At 38.4% G+C, this 17,478-nt stretch overlaps 1 protein-coding gene across 6 annotated transcripts in view; it reads left to right on the top strand.

Moving 5' to 3' along the window:
- Positions 1-15,102, top strand: part of LOC113496062 (plectin-like) — a 63,584-nt gene extending 48,482 nt beyond the window's left edge. For 3 of the 6 annotated variants that reach the window (XM_026875152.1, XM_026875151.1, XM_026875150.1), the window contains 7 exons: positions 481-669; positions 1,187-1,326; positions 1,433-3,569; positions 4,724-4,990; positions 5,359-5,564; positions 6,192-6,255; positions 7,310-7,902. In XM_026875152.1, the coding sequence (XP_026730953.1) occupies positions 481-669; positions 1,187-1,326; positions 1,433-3,569; positions 4,724-4,990; positions 5,359-5,564; positions 6,192-6,255; positions 7,310-7,345 (3,039 nt within the window). In that variant the 3' untranslated portion in view covers positions 7,346-7,902. Of the gene's footprint in view, positions 1-480; positions 670-1,186; positions 1,327-1,432; positions 3,570-4,723; positions 4,991-5,358; positions 5,565-6,191; positions 6,256-7,309; positions 7,903-7,953; positions 8,629-9,112; positions 9,274-9,672; positions 9,821-10,420; positions 10,547-12,990 lie in introns of those variants that run through there. The other 3 variants (XM_026875149.1, XM_026875147.1, XM_026875146.1) reach the window with 2 other exon arrangements.
- The last annotated feature ends 2,376 nt before the right edge of the window (positions 15,103-17,478 follow it).

The following is a 17,478-nucleotide window of genomic DNA, read 5'->3' as shown; positions in this document are numbered from 1 at the left end:
GGTAGTAAAGTCGGGCCGTTCCTTGATATTGCCTTGACATGGAAGTCTCGTGGAAACCTGCCAAAGTTCGATGGACTATTACTCGGGTTCGATGGTACTGATTTTTTTGTGGTTGTTTGAATGAATTAGCTGATTTCATGTCCATCCGGTAGTAAAGCTGTTTCTTATGCAATTAAATATTTATAACGATGCAGACGATAATAAAGATATTAATTAGATATATCAATATAATGTACTTACGATTTTAATCACTTTGTACTATTGCATTACGTTGTGTACTTAACTTCGAATCAAATTAATTTACTTTAAATTGAACGTCTCATTCATGCAAACTACCTTAACCATCCGGTTCAAACATTGCAATCTATACCTATACAAACTTCTTGGGGCATAAATTTCATCAATACTACCTAAAATATTATCTCTATCATTTATATTTTCTTCAACAAAAATATCCTAACCCCTCGTCTTCCTTTCCAGGCACTAGTAGCTCGCATCCAAAAAGAACGTGATGCAGCGCTAGCGGACGCTGCAAGCGCCAGAGAGCGTGCTGAAGCGGCGGCCGCGGCTGCGAACAGAGCCGCGAGGGACCGCGACAGTGCTGCCACCGAGCTGGACGTGTTGAGGGAGCGGTGGGAGAAGGCACATCAACAGCATCAGAAACTCACGGTGAGAGGGATGAAAGGCTAGAGCATATTGAAGTGCATGAAGAATTGCAATCTCTGTAGATGCACAAAGACGTGGATGACGTAGCACGGTGGTTTAATGGAAGTCAGTAAGAGTCTGAGAGTTGGCGGAAATCAACAAGGATTCACCCAACCGACAACCAAAGTTTAATTGTGTTGAGAATATACTAAATTACTAGCTGACCCAGCAAACGTTGTTTGTGCCGAATATTTATTTTTCTAGTTGTATGTATTTTTAATGCTACATTATAAAAAATAAAAACAAACAATTTCGTCCAAAAAATAAATAAAAATAATTAGTGTGACAACCCTTATTCCCTTAGGGGTATGAAAAATTGATGTTGTTCTATTCTCAGACCTACTGAATACGCATATAAAATTTGATAAAAATTGGTTGAGCCGTTTCGGAGGAGTACGGTAACAAACATCGTGACACGGGAATTTTATATATTAGAAGAAGATATAAAAATCTATATTGATTTTTTGTAAATTGTTTTCAGATGGAAAGAGATGACGCGCTGACGGAATTGGAAATAATGAAAGAGAAACTCGACAAAGCCCTCTACTCCACGCAAAAGACCATCGAAGAGAAGGAGACTGCGCACAAAGAATACGAAAAAATGCTCGAAAAGTATGATAGGTACATTTTGTTCTAAATGTCGTCTTGTGTTGGTGGCGATGTATGTGCTAGTACATAGGAAATTGTACCTTAAATATGTGCCATAAGTACCTTTTTGTCATTTCAGATCTCAAAACGAAATCTACAGGCTGCAGAACAAGATAGACATTCTCGAAGCAGATAAAGACCGTATTGAATTGGAATTCGAGAAGCAGGCCCATCTCGCTACCAAGTCGAGGGAAGATCAACGCAAGCTACAGGACGAACTGTCAAGACTACAAGAAATGTATGATAGGGCTTCACTTCAACTCGGTAGGACTAAGGAACAGGAAGAGAAAGCCAAGGAAGACATGGACAGGTTAAGTGTTGACATCGAAATGGTTCGAGAGCGGTACGAGAAGGGCCAGATAGAACTGCGAAGACTCCAGGCTGAAAAAGAAAAGTTAATTGCAGATGGCGAGCGGTTGCAATTCGAATACGACAGGGCAATGACACAGTGCGGCAAAGCGCAGGCTTCTAACGAGAAAACACAAGAGGAAATGGCTAGAGTGCAAATAGAACTGGAGAAGATGTACGATAAGCACGACAAAGTGTCAGCCGAATTGAGAAGAGTGCAAGCCGAATTGGATAAGGTAAAACAGGACGCCAGCGGGGCCAGGGAAGAGGCTGAGCGATACGCAGCCCGGTACGGCAAGTACCACGACACGAAGGAGGAACACGAGCGGACTAAGCTGGAGGTGGAACGACTTCGCACGCGCTTAGAGAAGACCACCATCGACCTGGAGCGAGCGCGCAAGGCTGAGGAAGAGGTTCTACGACTGCGATCGGAGCTCGAACGCGTTGAAGCCGTCCGAGGTAAATACCAATTCGAACAGGACAAGTGGACTAACGAATTGAACAGAATGCAGGCGGAGCTCGACAAACAACGCGAGCGGTACGAATCGTCACAGGGCGACGTACAGCGGCTGCAGGCTGAGAAAGAACAAGCGGAGACCAAGCTACACGAGATGAACATACAACTGGAGCTATCGAAGAGCGAGGTGTCCAAGCTGAGTGCGGCGTTAGAGAAGCAGCGAACAGACCTAGAACGCGCTCATATTGAGTGCGAGAAGTTCCGAGACAGGTGCGAGAAACTAAAGCTGCGGTCAGAGCAACTAGACAAGGATAACGAGCGACTCAAAGGAGAACTGCAACAGATTGAGAGGATGAAACTGCAGGCTGTGGCCGGAGACAAGGCTAGGACCGAAGATAGACTTGAAATAGAACGTCTGAGGGACAAACTCGAGAAGGCTATACAGGCAAGAGATGCCACAGAAATGGAAGCCGGTCGCCTGGCGAAGGAGCTTGAGAAGTCACAAATGCACCTCGCTAAATACCAGGAAACGAATGAGACAACGCGAGTCGAATACGAGAGGATGACAAACGAACTCGGTCGTATGCACGAGCGCCTCGAACGAACCATCCTAGAGATGAGACAGATGGAACAAGAGCGAGACGCCTTGAGAGCCGAGATACAGAACACGAGGCGCAACGTGGAACAACAGCAGAGAACATTAGACCACCGCACGCAGGAGACTCTCGTTAAACTCCAACAAGAACTCGCACAGTCTGTCCGCGACCGAGAAAAGATGGCGTCCATCTTAGAACAGAGAGACAAACAGGCCGATGCTATCGAAAAACAAATAGTCAAACTGGAAGCTGACACAAAACAGCTGACTATCGAGCGCGATCAACTAGTTGCACAACTAGAAAAATCGCAGGACATGCTCGTCAACTTCCAGCGAGAACTAAACGCTTCGGAGGCCGAATTACAGAAACAACGCGAAGAGGTCAGACGGGTGAAGGAGGAGCAAAGAAAAATGGCGCAAGACAGCGGCGGTGCAAAGAACGTAATCGAAAGCCGAGACAGAGAGATCGCTAAACTCCAACAGCAAGTGCAAGCGGTGACCAAAGAGAAAGATTCGATAAGACAGCGAGCGGAGAAGGCCGAGAAAGACGCTCAGAGAGTGGGAGAGATCGAGAAATGGCGAGCTGCGGTCGAGCAAGAGAAGTCTAAGGCTATAGCTGCGGAGCGAGCGCTAGCGGAGTGCCAGCAGCGGCTGCAGAACGCGGACAAGCAGCTGCAGGCGCTGCAGGCGGCGGCGGCGGGGCGCGGCGGCGACGCGCTGGCGGCCGCGCAGGCCGAGGCGCGCGCGCACGCCACCGAGCGGGAGCGCGCGCAGGCGCAGCTCGAGATGCTCGTAGCAGAGCTGCAGAACACGCAGGTCAGTTGGAGGATGTCCGGCCCGCACACCCACGGACACGCAGTTTACAACCTAACGTATTTGGATTTAAAAATCAATTTACAATGTTCTATCTTGTTTTTTAATAAATTTGCTAATTCAAACTTTTCCGTTTTCAATGTTGTGTTTTAATGAGCGTCCACTTGTCTACAGCATTTAATTGACAGGTATACGTATTTCAAAGGTCGCGATAATTACTTTGAAACGTTCAATATTGTGAGATTCATGACTCCTTGACTATAGCAATGAATTGTGAGTGACTACTTATAAAGGGCGCGTCACTTTACTGGATCGAAAGATGGCATGAGAGTTTATGACGTTTTGAACTAGTCAGTTTAATACTGATTTACGTTTAATATTCAGCCATCAAGGAGAATAATCCATCCATCAATAAGCTACCAAGTTCTTCATGGAAATAAAATTGTATTTACCCAATTACTGTATAAATTGATCATTTTATAAATTTCGATGATGGATATTTTTATAAGATCTACCGGTAGACAAGTGGATGTAAGCCCAACTATTATCAACGTGTTTAACTGTGTCCACCCGCTGGGTGTGCGCTGCCCGCTTCGTTCATTGCACCGGTGTCAAGTAGATCGTTTTAATTTCAATGTATCAAGTGTTCATATTTTTGTTTGATCATCGCCGGTCGCCATCGTTGTTGTATAGTGTAGCATGTCACCCAAGGCCCGCTGGGCATCCTCCAACCCCTCATAATTCGTTATTTTTATTTCTTTCATCATCAGTGTTTATACGTGAAACCATTGGAATGTATTTGTGTTGGAGCAAACTGTTGCACCATACATTCACCACTGCACCGTCCCATCCACGTTCGGTGGCAATGTCGGGTGCAATATTGCAATAAAGCTTCATGTTATAAAGTGTTAATTTTATTCGTCTTTTTTCAGCTACTGTACTGTGTATATTTGCAATTTTTCATTGTTCGTTTACATCGAAAAATATATTTTACGAGTCTTCAGAAAATTTGGCTAAAATATATTTTGCAGAGTTATTTGTAATAAAGTTTCGCTTGTAATTGTATTGAGATCTTGGTTGAGCTTTGAGGCTTATGTCATGTGCTGTTTATATTGTATGGTTTTGTATTCCTTAACGATATTCTTTTGGGATAACAGCTCGATCTCCGAGAAGCGAACAAGAAGCTGGCGAGTGCGGGCGCGCAAAACGCCAAAGCTGGGGAAGACACAGCCCAGGCTAAGAAGCAACTCCAAGATGAATTCAAGAAGCTGGACGACGCGAGGAGACAGTTCGAGGAGCAGAGGAGAGTGGTGGAGAACAAGCGGAAAGAAGTGGAAGAGAAGGAGAAGGCGTTCGCGGAGTTAGATCGACAGTTGAAGAAGAGGAAAGAGCAAATGGACCAAATGGAAGCATCTTTGAGGAAGGTGGGTTTGGAAGAATTTTGAAATCAAGTTTATTGTGAAGTATAGGTATTGGCATCGCACCGATAATTTCATTTTAAAGTCATCACGCCGAATAATTATAGTAATACCATAATTACAGTTCCTTCAGAGTATTATTACTTATTACGTGTACTAACAAGCAATTATAGATCAACACAATAGAAAGAAGATCTAAACGATTCATATTAGACACACTAACAGTAAATATAAAATATAGATAAACTCAACTCCATTCGCGCAAATATCTGTTTCAAACTGTCAATCCTTAAAAAGACACCACCATAACCGATATTCAACTTTAACATTCACACCACAAAGTTCAATTTCCTACTAACCAAAAAATTCCATAGGCGGGCGGCAGCACAGCAGCAGTAACAGACCTGAACCGCAAGCTATCAGACTCGCAGAAGGACGCAGAACAGCTTAAACAGCAGCTCGACACCACTAAAGAAGAAGCTCAGCGTCTGACAGCGGAGACGGAGCGTCTGCTGCAGCTGGTGCAGATGTCGCAGGAGGAACAGGCGCAGAAGGAGAAGCAGATCATGGAACTGCAGCAGTAAGTAATCCTTTCTATATTTCAGGAGTCGCAGCATGTGTAGTCGAGTGGAGTAGAATGACCAATGGAAACATCGCGCATTTTAGTCAATAGCAGCCAAGCTTGAGGTCACCAAGCCAAATCCACTACGCGCGTCGTGTCGCGGGTTCGATCCCCGCGTAGGACAAGCATTTGTGTGATCCACGAATGCTTGTTCTGAGTCTGGGTGTCATGTCTGAGCATGTGAGACAAGGAATTAAATTCCTTAGTGCGGGAATCGTTTTTATAAAAAAAACGGTAAATTTTTCAAGTATTTGCTGTTATCATATCGCTATGTATGGAAATAATAATCGTTTTGGAGTGACGTGACTGTTTCCTGTCAATAAATTTCACATATTGAAATGAAATGAAATCATTTATCCCGCAAGTAGGATATTATCATAGTAGGACTACGCTAGAGTCGAATCAACGACTCATCGCTTGATTGTTCAGCGTGACCTCTGTTTCCATTGATCGTTAACATAATGTCATCAATAGGAACCCATTTGCTACTGGGATTTGGGTCCTACAAGTTTCATCTCTTGCGCTTTTCTTTATTTTGAAATTATCTATTTTCCAATTTGCTTATACCGATGTTCATATTTCCAGGTCTATAAGGAATCTTCAAGCCAAACTGAAAAGTCAGCAACAAGCACAAGCACAAAGAGAAGAGGTATGTTTTGTTTATTATTATTATTACTTCTATATTGTCAATACTCAAACCTTGATGGGAAGGTTTCTTTTACCTGCAGCGAGACAATTTATTATAGACTCGTATTGAAAGATAGTATTGAACAATTAAGTATGAAACCTTCCTTAAGAATATGGATGACGAGTGGGTGTAATAGAAAAAAAAAAAATTCCCTGGATAGAGAATTTAAAAATATTAGGCACGTATTTTTGTCCGTTATCTGAATAATATAAATTGATAAATAAACTGCTTTAAAGTTTAGGAACGCTTGTGACGTAACAGATTTGCAAAAAACACAGAAATAACGTCACGCGAAAGTTTAATTCACTGTTACAAATTGATCAGTTTATATTTGGGAGACAGAAGAAAAATACGCATCCGTTATTATTCATTGAGACTATCTGACGGACACTTTAAAAAATCGTCTTCATTCCTATTGAAATTAATCGGTATCTTCAATAAAACGTAGTCATGAAAGTGCAGACTGTTTAAAACAAAATCCCAGCTATCATAAAAAATTACTTCTAAATAATACTGCACCTAATATACTATGGGCTTCAAATATGAAGAGAGTTCTACAGTATAAACCCTGCTTTTACTAATACAATTAACATTAAAAAAAATATTACTCTTATTTACTAACACTTCCAAGCTTGAATATCCTAACAATTTATAACATTACCATGTTTGAACTAACTAAACATAACTAATATCTAACCGAAGAGACTGCATGGATAACTGAGTGGTAAAAGTTACCTCGCATAACTCATTGTGTGCGACGTGTCGTGGGTTCGATCCCCATGTTGGACAATAAGTTTTTGTGTATCCGTGCATGTCATTTGAATGTTTGTAAAATCCTAGACGACATGATGTCAAAACGGAATAGCTACATTTTTTTAGCTTTTTAGGAGAGAAATACTTAAATACTTAATGGCACTTACTTTGACTACATCTCAAGACTAATATGAATGTTTGTGTATGTATCTACAGCTGACTAACCCATGTACTAACCAATTAACATTTTCTTTCCACGCAGGCCGGACCCGCTGGCTTCCTCAAAAGCTTTTTCTAAGTTAGTCCTTCGCACCAAGACTGTCGTTCATTTATTTGCTCTTTTCATTTAAACATTTTTCTTTGACTGTCGTACTGACGCCTACGACACCGTTCCACATCTTTCAGTAACGATATCACATATAAGCTTTACCGACGCAATTCGTATTAAGTCGATCGATATTTGTATTGAATATTTATAACAAAGTGTTCAGATAATAATATTGATATCCTTGTTGACTCGGGCGAGTCTCCTCGCGCGTACATTGTAACTGCACACAATAACGATAATTATTAGTTTAGCGATAATTTAAGTGATGTTTAAATACAAATAAATAATCGTGTTCAGTGGGAATTATTTTTTAAGTAATAAAAAATACAATTGTAAACTGTTAAGTAAACATGTATCTAGATAGATCGAGTAAGCTGTCCACTAGTCGATGTAACCCAGCTTTCAATCTTGTTATGCGAAATATCAATTATCTATAAATAAAAGATAATCTATGTTGTCATTTCTCGAGTTATTTATGGGTTTATTGTTAGATATTCTGTTGTTCAAGTAAAAGTTATTCGTTTTTGTTTCATTTTGTGTTTGTTTATTTATTTTGTTGTTTCGACCCCGCACGGTAGGATCTGACGCGCGCGAGACAGAGCGAGCTAGCGGCCATGCGGGAGCTAGATACCGCACTCACACACAAAGACTTGCTCAAGGCCAAGTTGGAGGAGAGCAGAATGAAAGTCATCAACTTAGAGATAGAGTTAAACGAGTCATCGCTCTTGCTGTCTGAAGTGTTGAAGATGGCAGACGGGAACGATACGAACGTCATAAAGAGAAGTAAAAGCTATTTCGAATTGCAAAAGAGTGGTAAGGTAGTGGGTAGGCTTGACAAGTGCAGATTAAGTAGAAGTGACAACGACTTGGATCTGACGCACTGCAGAGATAAGCGGGAACCGAACGTGAGCAAGCTGATGAGGAAGGTTTCTGACTTGACGAAGGAGATGGGGATCAAAAACTCGAAAATAATCGAACAGCAAAGATGTATATCTATTCTAGAAGAGGCTTTAAGAGAGAATAATAATATCGCTGAGTTTGAACAGCTACTTGCAGTGGTCAGAAGTAAAGATGAAAGAATAGAAAAGTTGGAAATGATAGTCAATAAGAAATCTGGAACAAATTCAAGTGACTGCAAAGATAAGAGGATATTGGAACTAGAGAATGCTTTAAAGGAATCGTTTTTGATAGCCGCTGAAAGAGAGAAAGTATTTTATGAGGAAGAACAGAGAAGAATTGAAACGTTAAGAAGGGTATGTATTGATTTTGTAGTTATAATCTTTTATTATTTACAAACACATGAACAAAGTTGAGATTAAATTAAACTTGATTGTCTCAAACGTAACGTATGTTTTGAAACCGTTTAAAGGTGAATGAAATCCAGTGAAAAGTACCACCCAACATTTCGGAACATTGTTTATTTTTACGTATAGCCTTGACTACACGGATAGCCGACTGTCGTGGGTTCGATTACGGCATTCAACAAGCATTTTTGTGATCCCAAAAATGCTTGTTCTGATTCTGGATGCCTTAGTGCACGTGACTTGAATATTTGTAAAACAATCTGACTGAATTATTACAAAATTATTGTTTCAAAAAAGACAGTCTCAATGGTCTTTAACAACGACTATTAACCGCCAAAATTTTAACTGACAAATAATACAGAATATTAGTAACCTCTATCTTTACCTTTGAACCTCAACCAAGATTTCCTTAAATCATTCTACCTCCTTACAGATGGGTAAAATGGAGCAACGCATACGCTCGCTTCAGAACGCGTCGACTCTGAACTGCGAGACGTGCTCCTCAGTCCTGAAGCGACTCAAACGGATGGAGGATGAGCTCAGCCACTGTCAGAACAACAGGGACCATGTACTGCGCCAGTTATCACATATCGTGTGAGTATGATTCGGTTATTGATGAAGTTTTTAGGTTAGGTATCATTAGAAAGGTACTATTACGAAGGACCTGCTACTGTTTCTCGGTCACTAGTTTGTACTTCAACCGAACCGGTTTCATGAACCAAGATAGCTAACATTTTCAAGCTTCTTTAACAAAAAATATCAAAATCAGGTGGTCTTTCTGCTATTTGAATAGAACTTAGTGTCTCATATTCGACTTGAATGGTTTGTCTGGTTTAATAAGAACTATTGCTTTTGCTAAGGAAATAGCACAAAATAAGCATAATTGTATTTCATATTTTCTGTTTAACACTAATTTGAACTAACATAAAAACGACCGTATCCGAAACTAATATTTAATGGCAAAATCCTCAATATTACCCTTCTAATTTCCAGACAAGACGTGTTGGAAGGTTTTATCAGTGAGAAAGACGCTCAGATAGCTGAGCTTGAAGTGAAAGGGGTACTTGATGAGAACGAGACGGAGAGATGTGGCGTGCTGAAAACGGAGCGGGATAGACTACTCAATAGGCTAAAGATAGAGGTACGGTATTATATGTTTTAGAAACGTGGTGGTGTTACTGATTCTCATAAATACTCTTTGTAAAATCTTTTTGCCATCGCGATAGGTATGTATTTCAGTGGTACGATGTTTGAGTAGAAGGTCGTGTGTAGCTTAAAGTCTGGTTAAATTTATTAGTTGCTAAAAACCGTTAGAATCACATCTAAGTTTTTTGTAAGGATGTGTTAGGCCACTTCAGAGTCCTTCTGTCTGCTTAAACTCTGACACCAGGTAGTATATCAAACGACCTTTGAAAAGGTCAATTCGATATGAAGAAGCAGAATATATTGGATGTTCTCCTACAGAACAGAATAAAAGATCGATCGTAAAATAAATACCGATTTTGTGCTTCTGACAATAAGTTTTCCTGAAACTAAACAGACTATTAAAAAAAAATTGTACTTGCAATCTTCGACTGCACGGATAGCTGATTGACTGAGGTCACCCTCACCCACGCGTTTTTCATATTATAAGTACGTTGTAGTTTCCTATTTAGATCCAATTTTTGCCTTTCATAATACACCTAGTAGTTTCCAAACGATAGTACAATTTTCAACTGACGTCTCTTATCGTGGTCTCCAGAACGAGCGCATCCTGGACCTGTCTCACAGCGGCCAGTACCAGCCGGCCGCCCAGACCTCGCTCCCCGTGGACCTGACGCTGGCCGACGGCCTGCTGCAAGTCTGCGACAACAATGTAATTGTTTGGGTATAGATCTCTACTATTCAGAGTGGACTTGCATGGAGTTCAGAGGTATAGGTTTAACTTATCTTGTTTTTTTTTTTGCTGTGGCTCACTAAAGACTACATCCTAGCCTTTTTGTGAAGTCAACCCCAACTATGTTGGGGTTGACTTCCAGTCTAACAATATTCAACTAAGTACCAGTGTTTTTGGCTTGCACTAAAGTATTTTAAAGTACCCGATTAATTTCATCAGCCCAGTTCTTTTCCCAACTATGTTGGGTTCCAGTCTAAAAATATGCAGTTAAGTACCAGTGTTTTACAAGGAGCGACTGCCTATCTGACCTCCTCAACCCAGTTACCTGGTTACCTTTTAGTTGGACTGGTTGTGAGAATTTCTAGCTTTTGTCTACCTGTAACGACTGTCAAAGTTGTGTAAAAAACAGCCAGGATCCACAGTTCAACGTGCCTTCCAAAACACGGAGGAACCCGTTTTAACATAGATGATCACCCATCTACGGACCGCTTTAAACTAAGCTTAATCAGTACTAAGCTGGTTTAATGTGGACAGATCTTCAAATATTGAATGTGGTGTGGCTAGCATGGTGTGAAGAGTATAAGTGTTTTGAGCAGTTGTGTTTTGCCACCCTCTGTTACCATTTGCCACCCTCTGTTACCAGGTACACCCATTAAATTAAACTTAATAGATTGTTTCTGTGGTTTCACAAGCATTCATGACGGAGTTTCCACTTTGTGTGCTGTTTGTTCTTGGTGGTTTTAACCAATTTCAACCATATCTCCAAGCCAGTGAATTGATAATTGAACGCCAGTTTTATCTAGTTTTCATTTTTGGTAGTTTCTTTTTGGAAGCAAATATTTATTTTATAAAGGAAGCACTACAGGCTATCTTTAAAATAGACAAAACATAAAATTACTGAATAATTAAAACTTTTTGAAAATCTTTGAAATCACTATTTACTATTCGATTTTCGCATCATTTTCCTCATTAAGCTTTACTAACTAATACATATAATTCGAGAAAAGGCTTAATGAACTTAAAGACTTGTATATGCGTCCATCTATTAATAAAAAAATTCGACGTCACGCTATGAAGAAGCAAGGTCATGTGGGAATAAATAACTTACCCCAAAAAGTTGTAAGCTAAATAGAAAAAATAAATGAGTTTCCTTACCTATGTAGCTATCAGCAGTGGCGGCCTTAGGGGGTGGCGAACGGGGCAATCGCCCGGGGCCTCGCTCTTGCAGGGGCCTCGCGCCCCCTAAAATTTATAACGTAACGGCAATTTAATTAGTTTGTTAAGTAGTTCACAACTAAGACTATCTGGAAAAAAAGCTCGATTGATTTTTCACGAAGTTCGATTTGCTAGGGGAACAAGTACGCAGATCATTTTGTTAAGACTTTCCGCCTTGAGCCTCGCAATGGGTAAGGCCGCCGCTGGCTATCAGCCGATGTTTACTGTGCGATGGTTTAGTTTTCGACTAGTTTTAAAATTGAGAGTTTGAATCAAGTATAGATTGCTCAATTAACTAAATAATAGATAGTATTTCGTGCCTCTATCTAACTATTTCAGGATTTGAGAAGTTTCGAGTTTAAGCATTCTAATGAATGGAGTGACTGGCAAATCATTTGATACTGTCAAATTAATTATCTTAGTTTTTCATGTTTAAACCCTTAATTTCTTTGCTCCCGTTCTTATTCATATTACGAATAGCTGTCCTTTTCTCAAGTTTTATGTCAGAAAAGGATAGCAACAATTTATCTTTGAATAATTCTTAGCTTAAAATGATTTGCCAGTCATTCAGTATTCTATGAGCTACTAAAGCAGGAGCGCTGTATTTGCGGAAGCGAGACGCCGCTAGTGAAATGTAGAGCGCTTTCTCGCTCCCACAATGACAAGAGACCCGTGTCGAGACTGTAGTGGTCACTAATATAAAATGGATGGAAAATTTGCTCGGAGAATGAGTTGTTACATCGAAAGATTTGAATGAAAAGATAATTTACGTGTAAAATATTCTTATACACTCAATGATTACCTACAAATTATTTACATTATTAGTAAGTCTTACATCGATATAGGTTATTAATAGTACTTTAGAAAACTCTATAAAAGCCCGTATGTTTGTTTTTCAATCTCTATTGTGATTTTCTTGAAACGAGAAGTTTTCAGCATTTCCAACTCTATTTAGAAGAATTTGTCTCTATTTTGATAAATTCAACCATGAGATGACTCATTTTAGGTCTATATTAGATTTCAGTTCCTAATCTTCAGTTACAGAATTTTAAGCAACTTTTCAAGTGCATTTCAACCAATGTCATATCAAAATAGGTTTCTTATAAATTGTACTCCCACCCCATTAAGTTCAAATGTAATTCAACTAAAATTCCTTTAAAATAAAGTCAATTTTCAAATGCATTATACCTTAATAAATTAACATATTACAATGACCGCAGGAGGAGGACATCCCAGCGACAGTGCTCTAACGACAAACGCAGCTAAGTCAAAACGTAACTCTGTTTGAGGCCTTAGCCATATCACCGCACTAGTCACCCATTGCTACCTTACCAACTCATCATTGCTTATCACTCCAGCATTCAGCCAAAAATAAAAAAAAAACGCCCTTGCGCTTTCAACTCCAAAAAAAAACCGAATTTACCATAAACCAAAGTTCTATAACCATGTTAAGTTTTCTGTAAATAAAATTTTGTTTTTTTATTTTCATTTTCTTGTTTTATTTTTATTTGACATTTGTCCTACGTGATTTGATAGCGAGAATTTATTTTTTTAACTCTAAAAGTTGAAGGAACCAAATGATTTATATAAACGTCTTTGTAACGGCACTTGTTGATAAAACTTTAGAGCAATAATTACCGATATTATAGTTGAACCATCGATGTCTAATTTTAACTTATTATAGTCAAATCTATCAATGTTCTAATGCTTTAACATACATATATATTACTTATATATACATGTTGTTTACGACGCGTTGAAAATTACAACTTGGCTATATATTATTTAAAAATCTTTAAGCTTATTCCAATTTTCCAAAAACAATTTCCATAGACTAAAAAAGTCGATCAAGAAATCTTCCTTTCGAAATAATTTTCAACGCATCGTAAAAAATTAAAATAGTAGTTAATTATAATACTTTCACCTTGACAAAGGATTTTGGACTCTATCTTCCTGAATCTATTCCTTAGGCATCTGTTAGAATGTTACTTTAAATAAGTAGACACTGATAATAAAATTAGTGATTGTTTTGCAAAAGGTCGCAAGCAGACGAAACAATAACTTCTACATATCATGCACAAAGTATATGGAAGAGTAAATATCACATGCAAAGCTAACAGTCTGCATATCATTACGATATAATGTAGCTTCTTACTCATAAATCATAAAACCTTAAGAATCGGTGCGAAATGTTTTTGTGAGACAAGAAGCTTGTACAACGTCGAAAAAGCACTGCCTTACATACTAAGTAAAATAAAGAATATTTTTTGTTAAGCAAAGCCTCGTTGCGCGGAAAGAGTCCGGGACGACCGCTCTTTTCGACTGATAGCGATAGAATGAGAAACCGCGGGAAATGTTAACGACGACCTTCCAATATGGCAGCTACCGAACGACCCGCTCACGAGTCACTATACTTACAAGTTTTGAGCTTTTTATAAATAAAACATTATACAAGAAACAGTATTGTATTTGTGATAATAATAGAACCGGTGTCTACGAAATCCAATTTGTGAAATATTTTTAAATTCCACACGTTGTTACTTATCTACTATATATATATATATATAATTACAGATATAAAAAAAATAATTTGTACATCTAGTTAAGTATTTAAGCCATTTAAGCTTATTGCTGTTTTAAGCAATTGTTTTTTAATGATAAAAAGAAGGTCCCATTTTCATAAATTGGATTGTCGCTCCTAATTTGAATGAAACATCGAAAAATAATACGCATATTTTTCTCGAATAACTAATATTTACTTCAATAAGGGACATTGGTCAACTGTTTTGTTTTGGAATTGTATAACTTGTATCTCGTTTAGTGTTAAGTGCATCAGATGACCTATATAATGATAGTTTACCCTTCGTTACTGCCCAATGTCCTTTAGGGTTATAGGCTGATCCTTCTTCTATCTCCCACTAATTTATATAAAATGTTATATTATTTAATCACAAATTATAGAGTGTTGGCAAATTCTATGGCTTCTATACACGGTCGCTGAATGTAGTAGGTATATGTACGCAGTATGGTAGGCGGGATGTATAGCGGGCTGCGCCGCGCCGCGGGCCGTCTCTCCGCGCCTCTCCGCCGCGCGCCGCACCCGAGCGAATTAACCTTTTGTATTGATCAAGTGTGTAGTTGAATTGTATGGTTACAAGTCACAATAATTATTATGATATTAAAGTAAATGATATTAGTTACTTGTTACATAATATAATGGTATATAAATAAACAGTGGGTCGTATTGTTTCACGAGTTGTATTGACCGAAATTATGCTGAAATTAAAAAAAAATACATGTTCTTTGAAAATATAATATCTTCATATACGGAACGGTATTGTTTGTTTTCTTTACTTTTAAAGTAAACCTAACCCTTTTATCCTTTTACCTTCCTTATACCTACCTAGATTTCACTAGCCTGACCCGAATATCAGTAAAACTAAAAATAATCTCATGGCCGAGTACTGAAAAGTTAGTCAGATTTAAGTCGCCTCTAGCCATGTGGCCACAAAACTTTCTAGTTGAAACTCATTTAAACTATTTAGACACGTGTTTAAAAAGTTTACTAACAAAAACGAAGTTTGTTGACGTTGTGATGCCAAAATCAAAAGTAAACTCGTTTTTTTTTAAAAAGAGTTATAGTGGCCGAGATAAGCCAAGATTATTTACATAATTATACATTTTCATAATAATTATACCTACAATATACATGCACTTAAACATACTTTTGATGGATAAGAATTAAATATTTTAAAATGCATAAGTCTTTCGTACTTAAATTCACAGGTATGTGTAGTCTTAAAATATGGATATTGTCCAAAAAAAAATCAGGTCCCAATTCCACAAAAAACAATATTAGGTGGCGACATCTAGCGGCTGCTAGCTACTACGTCGTTGGTGAGATTTGCCTACTCGACGCTAGATGGCAGTAAGTTACTGTTTGGCAATGTTTAAATTTTCTTTCAAACTTTTTGAACACAGAAAACTTTAACGATTTTGTTTTAGCTTCAGCTGTCAATGTTTTAATTTTTTTACAAAGAAAATAATATAAACCATGGCCGTTATTTACTTACTTGGCTGACCAGCAATTTCTCTTTTTTAAGTCAGATTATGTTATGTAAAAGAAAACCCACAAGAATATAGAGGGGTTGGAAGGGTTAGTTTTTTATTACGAATATTTTGATACCCCCAAACTACAACTTATTATTAGATGATGATAAGTATGAAAAACAATCACCAGTATTCCAAAAGAAAAAGCATTCCTTCACCGTGGATAGGTAGGTACGCGAAAAACCATGGAACAAATACTTAAATTTAAAAATAAGATCCTATTGCACATATGCAGGTATAGAGTGTGGGTGGGTTGAATTTCAAAATGTTCAATCGTAGCATGAGCTAAGCGGTCATCACGTATATCCCTAAGAGTATATGGCAAATGTGTAGAGTTTAAGGAAAATAAATTTAAAAGTTTAAGATAAAGCCGGGGATTCCCCATAGGTAACCCCCCCTTGTAGTAGGAAGGGGTAAATAAAACGAAGCTTGTATTATAAGTACGAGACAACTGAAAAACATATCTAAATACATACATAGGTACATAATAAGGTTAAATTATACCCAGACACGCAACAAATTATTGTTCACATCCCACAAACATTTGTCCAAGGTGGGAATCGAACCCACGACCTCCGGTATAGCAGTCAGGGCCACTGACCAGTAGACCAACAGGCCAGCATTGCAATTCACGTACAACTTACCAACCAACTGTCTACATTTTCGTATAATTCGGTGACCTAACTATATCGCTATCTACAAAGGGGGTACAAGCACAGCTGTGGCTATCGGAAGTGCGAGCGGAAGCAGGTGCACGCCGGTTCCGCTGGTACTGCACCAGTGCACATACTAAACTAATTCAAATTAAATATAAAAACATCCTTATAACTATGAAAGTAAGAGTCAATTTCCTATGCCAAAAGTATGATCTGACTTTTTACTGCAAACTAATTTAGTTACTATGACGACAGAAATAATGATGAATTTCGTTTGATTCAAATGTGTTCTCCAATTTCTGTGTTTATACAGAACAATTATAATCATACTTATGATGCCAAATATAAGGGTCATTTTCCTTTGTCTTGTTATAATCAAGTAGCTTTGTTAAATGCATTTTGTATGATCCTTAATGAGATGATTATAAGGGTGGTTTTCTTTTGATTAAGTGTACAGTTTATGGTAAGCGACAGGTCAAAAGGACACTTTCACTTGTTAAAAACGTATGTTCATGATGTTCTAACATATTTTGTTAATTTTAATGATGTAGAAGAGTGAAAACTTTATTACACTATGCAGTTATTAATAGTATATTGCAATTTGACAAAGTATTGCGATCTTAACCCATGTGTTAAAATAGATTACCTAAATTTATAACATAATTTAAAAAAAAAGCATGACTTCACGTCTTTTCTTCGTAGTAGTGAAGACTAAAATAAAGTTAACGTTAACAAAAAAATCTTTTTTATATTATGACGACTCCCGCAGTAATGTATTTAATCCTAGTCTCGCGGGGGGTTCCACAAACATACAAATCACATGCACAATGACACCCAGACTCAGAATCAGCTTTCGTAGATCACACAAATGCATGTCCTACGCGGGGATGAAACCCGCGATACGACGCGCAAACTGTATTTGGCACCTACATATGTATAAAC

Source organism: Trichoplusia ni, chromosome 7, assembly GCF_003590095.1.
Source record: "Trichoplusia ni isolate ovarian cell line Hi5 chromosome 7, tn1, whole genome shotgun sequence".
Taxonomy (NCBI): domain Eukaryota; kingdom Metazoa; phylum Arthropoda; class Insecta; order Lepidoptera; family Noctuidae; genus Trichoplusia; species Trichoplusia ni.
The sequence above is the reverse complement of the archived record's forward strand: the minus strand, read 5'-3'. Positions and strand labels throughout refer to the sequence as shown.